The 2520-nt window shown below is 62.0% G+C and overlaps 1 protein-coding gene across 1 annotated transcript in view; it reads left to right on the forward strand.

The window, feature by feature from the left end:
• The window catches only part of CCDC157 (coiled-coil domain containing 157), an 11414-nt gene that overhangs the window by 5909 nt on the left and 2985 nt on the right, over positions 1-2520 (forward strand). The window contains 3 exon segments of the mRNA XM_027771618.1: positions 1-104; positions 1500-1676; positions 1841-2009. The exon segment at positions 1-104 is cut by the window's left edge and continues 38 nt beyond it. Coding sequence (XP_027627419.1) covers positions 1-104; positions 1500-1676; positions 1841-2009 — 450 coding nt within the window.

Here is a 2520-nt window from a genome sequence, read left to right on the forward strand (position 1 = left end):
GCTGGGCGGGGCGTCTGGCTGGGGCCAGCCAGCAGATCCGCTGGGCCAGCACAGAGCTGGACAAGGAGAAGGCCCGCGTCGACAGCATGGTCCGCCACCAGGAGGTGAGGCTTGGGGCCCGCGAGGCCCTGGCACCTACAATGTGGGCTGCAGGGAGAGGCCCCACTGGTGGGGTGGGGGCTCATCTCTGTAGGGCACCTGCTCCCCACCACGTCATACCAGCTTCTAGTTGGCTCACCTTGACAGCATCTGCCCTGAGCCCGGCAGTGGGGAGCAGTGACCTGGGGATAGATGCTGCACAACGAGGCCTCTGGAGGAGCTGCCCACCCACAAGGATGAGCAGATGGGCCACCCCTCTCCTGCCTGTGGCTGAAAGGCAAAGTGCTGCAGAGCTGCAGGGAGAGACAGTCATATCTGCTAGTGGGAATCCAAAACGGCTCCTGGGAGGAGGCAGCCTCAGAGCTGGGCCGTGGCTGGTGATCAGTCCATCGGCCAGGGGAGCGAGGGAGGGCAGAGGGTGAACCAGGGCCCAGTGTACAGCCATGCTGTGGGGGTGGGGCCTCGCAGGGATCTGGGGTGTGGCTGAGGGAGCAAATGACACGTCACCCATTGAACAGGGCAGGTCTGGGCTGTCCTGGATGGGCTCACCCTCAGGCTCAGCAAGGAGCCAGAAGCCCAAGTGGGAGTCCCTAGGGTCAGGTGTGGGCCGAGGACGGGGAAAGCCTTTCGACCCCACGTAGACCTACACACAGTCACCGCGTAGCAGGTGCCTGCTGTGACCCTGACCGCCTTCGTTCTCACTCCCTGCCCCACAGTAGGAGAGAGCTACTCCGTCCACTCCCGTTTTACAGATGAGGAAGCCAAGGCTTACAGTAGCTGCTCAGGCTGCACAGCCAGGAGGCGGAGCTGGGACTCAGCCCACCAGCCTTGGTTCTTCTTGTTTTACACTCAGCGAGTGTCAGGAAATAGGGTTTCAATGACAGGGGCTGATACTAGAAATCTAAAGAGAAGGAAAATTTATTTTCCAGCCTTCTTCTCTGAGTGGGGACAATGTATGACTAGAAAGAAGCGGCGAGGGCCAGCAGGTAGCATAGTGGTTACGGCAATGGCTGACTACGTGGTTCAAGTCCCAGACCCAGCAGCTTGAAAAACACACCAGGCGTTGTGTGCCCAAAATCCTGAGAGGAGAATGGAGAAGGGATTGCAGCACGCCCATCCCCTCTGGGGGGTGATTTCTCACTTTCCCCACCTCCAGCAAGTGCATATGCTCCATAGCAAAAACTTAAAAGTGAGACTGAGCCAGCCAACCGCTTGCCGAGCAGCAGGTCTGCAAGCAGGTGGGCCTGGCCTCGACCACATGGGGTATGCGTCTACCTGTGACAGTCTTCCCTCTGCATGTGCACGGCATGAGAGGAAAGGCTCAGAGGGTGGGGGATATTGGGGCTTCTTTGTCCCATGTAGCTGAGCCTCAGGGCCTCTATGTGTCCACTCCTGCTTAGTCCCTGCAGGCCAAGCAGCGAGCCCTGCTCCAGCAGCTGGACAGCCTGGACCAGGAGCGTGAGGAGCTGCGGGGCAGCCTGGCTGAGGCCGAGGCCCAGCGGGCCCACGTGGAGGAACAGCTGCAGGGGCTGCAGAGTGAGCAGGCACAGGGCCGGTGCCAGCTCCAAGCCCAGCAGGTGGGATGGGCAGAGTGGGGGAATGGAGGTGGGCTCTTTCCTGTCACCGGTGGTGCTTCTGGCTGGTACCTGCAAGCCTGTCCCATATCCGGGGGGTGGGGCTGTGTCCCCAGGAAAGCCAGGAGCCATCGTTGGGGCTAGGACTGAGCCCCTCCCTCCCCCAGGAGCTGCTGCAGAGCCTGCAGTGGGAGAAGCAAGGCCTGGAGCAGGCGACCACAGACCTGCGGCTGACCATCTCGGAGCGGGAACGGGAGCTGGTGGAGCTGCGGGAGCGCGAGCGGCTGCTGGTGGCCTTCCCGGACCTGCACAGGCCCACAGAGGCCCAGATCCAGAGTAGGGGCCCATGGCTGGGGTGGGCAGTGGAGGGCTCTCCTGGGAGGCCACCAAGGTCCCACGAGCCACCACGGCACACAGGCGCCTTGTGTGACAGCCACTCTGCAGATGAAGCCCAGAGGGGATGGCTGCCCTGCCGTCACAGAGCGGGCTGCCTCTGTAGCCTGTGCTCTCCACTGTGTCACAGGCCAGTCTTTGCTTGACTTCCCTGTGTCCCCTTTCCTGGCATCTCCCCAAAGCATGCCACGAGGCCAGAGCTGTCCAGCGTCCTGGACCTCATGGCACTGGAGTGCTGTACCTGTCTCCTTAGAAGGCTGGTGTCAAGTGACCTGGGTTCTCTTCCCAGCCCCTCCAAGTCCTCTTCAGCTGGGCCGGGGCAGGGAGGGACTCCATTCGCAGAGCTGTCAGGAAGATCCGCCACCCTTCAGCCGGTGGTGCTGCCATCACTCCTGAGCACCAAGCACTAGGTTGTCCCCCCTCAGCTGCCCCGTGGTGGGCAGTGGCTCCTTTG

The sequence above is a fragment of the Tupaia chinensis genome, unplaced genomic scaffold (genome assembly GCF_000334495.1).
Source record: "Tupaia chinensis unplaced genomic scaffold, TupChi_1.0 Scaffold000226_1, whole genome shotgun sequence".
Taxonomy (NCBI): Eukaryota; Metazoa; Chordata; class Mammalia; order Scandentia; family Tupaiidae; genus Tupaia; species Tupaia belangeri.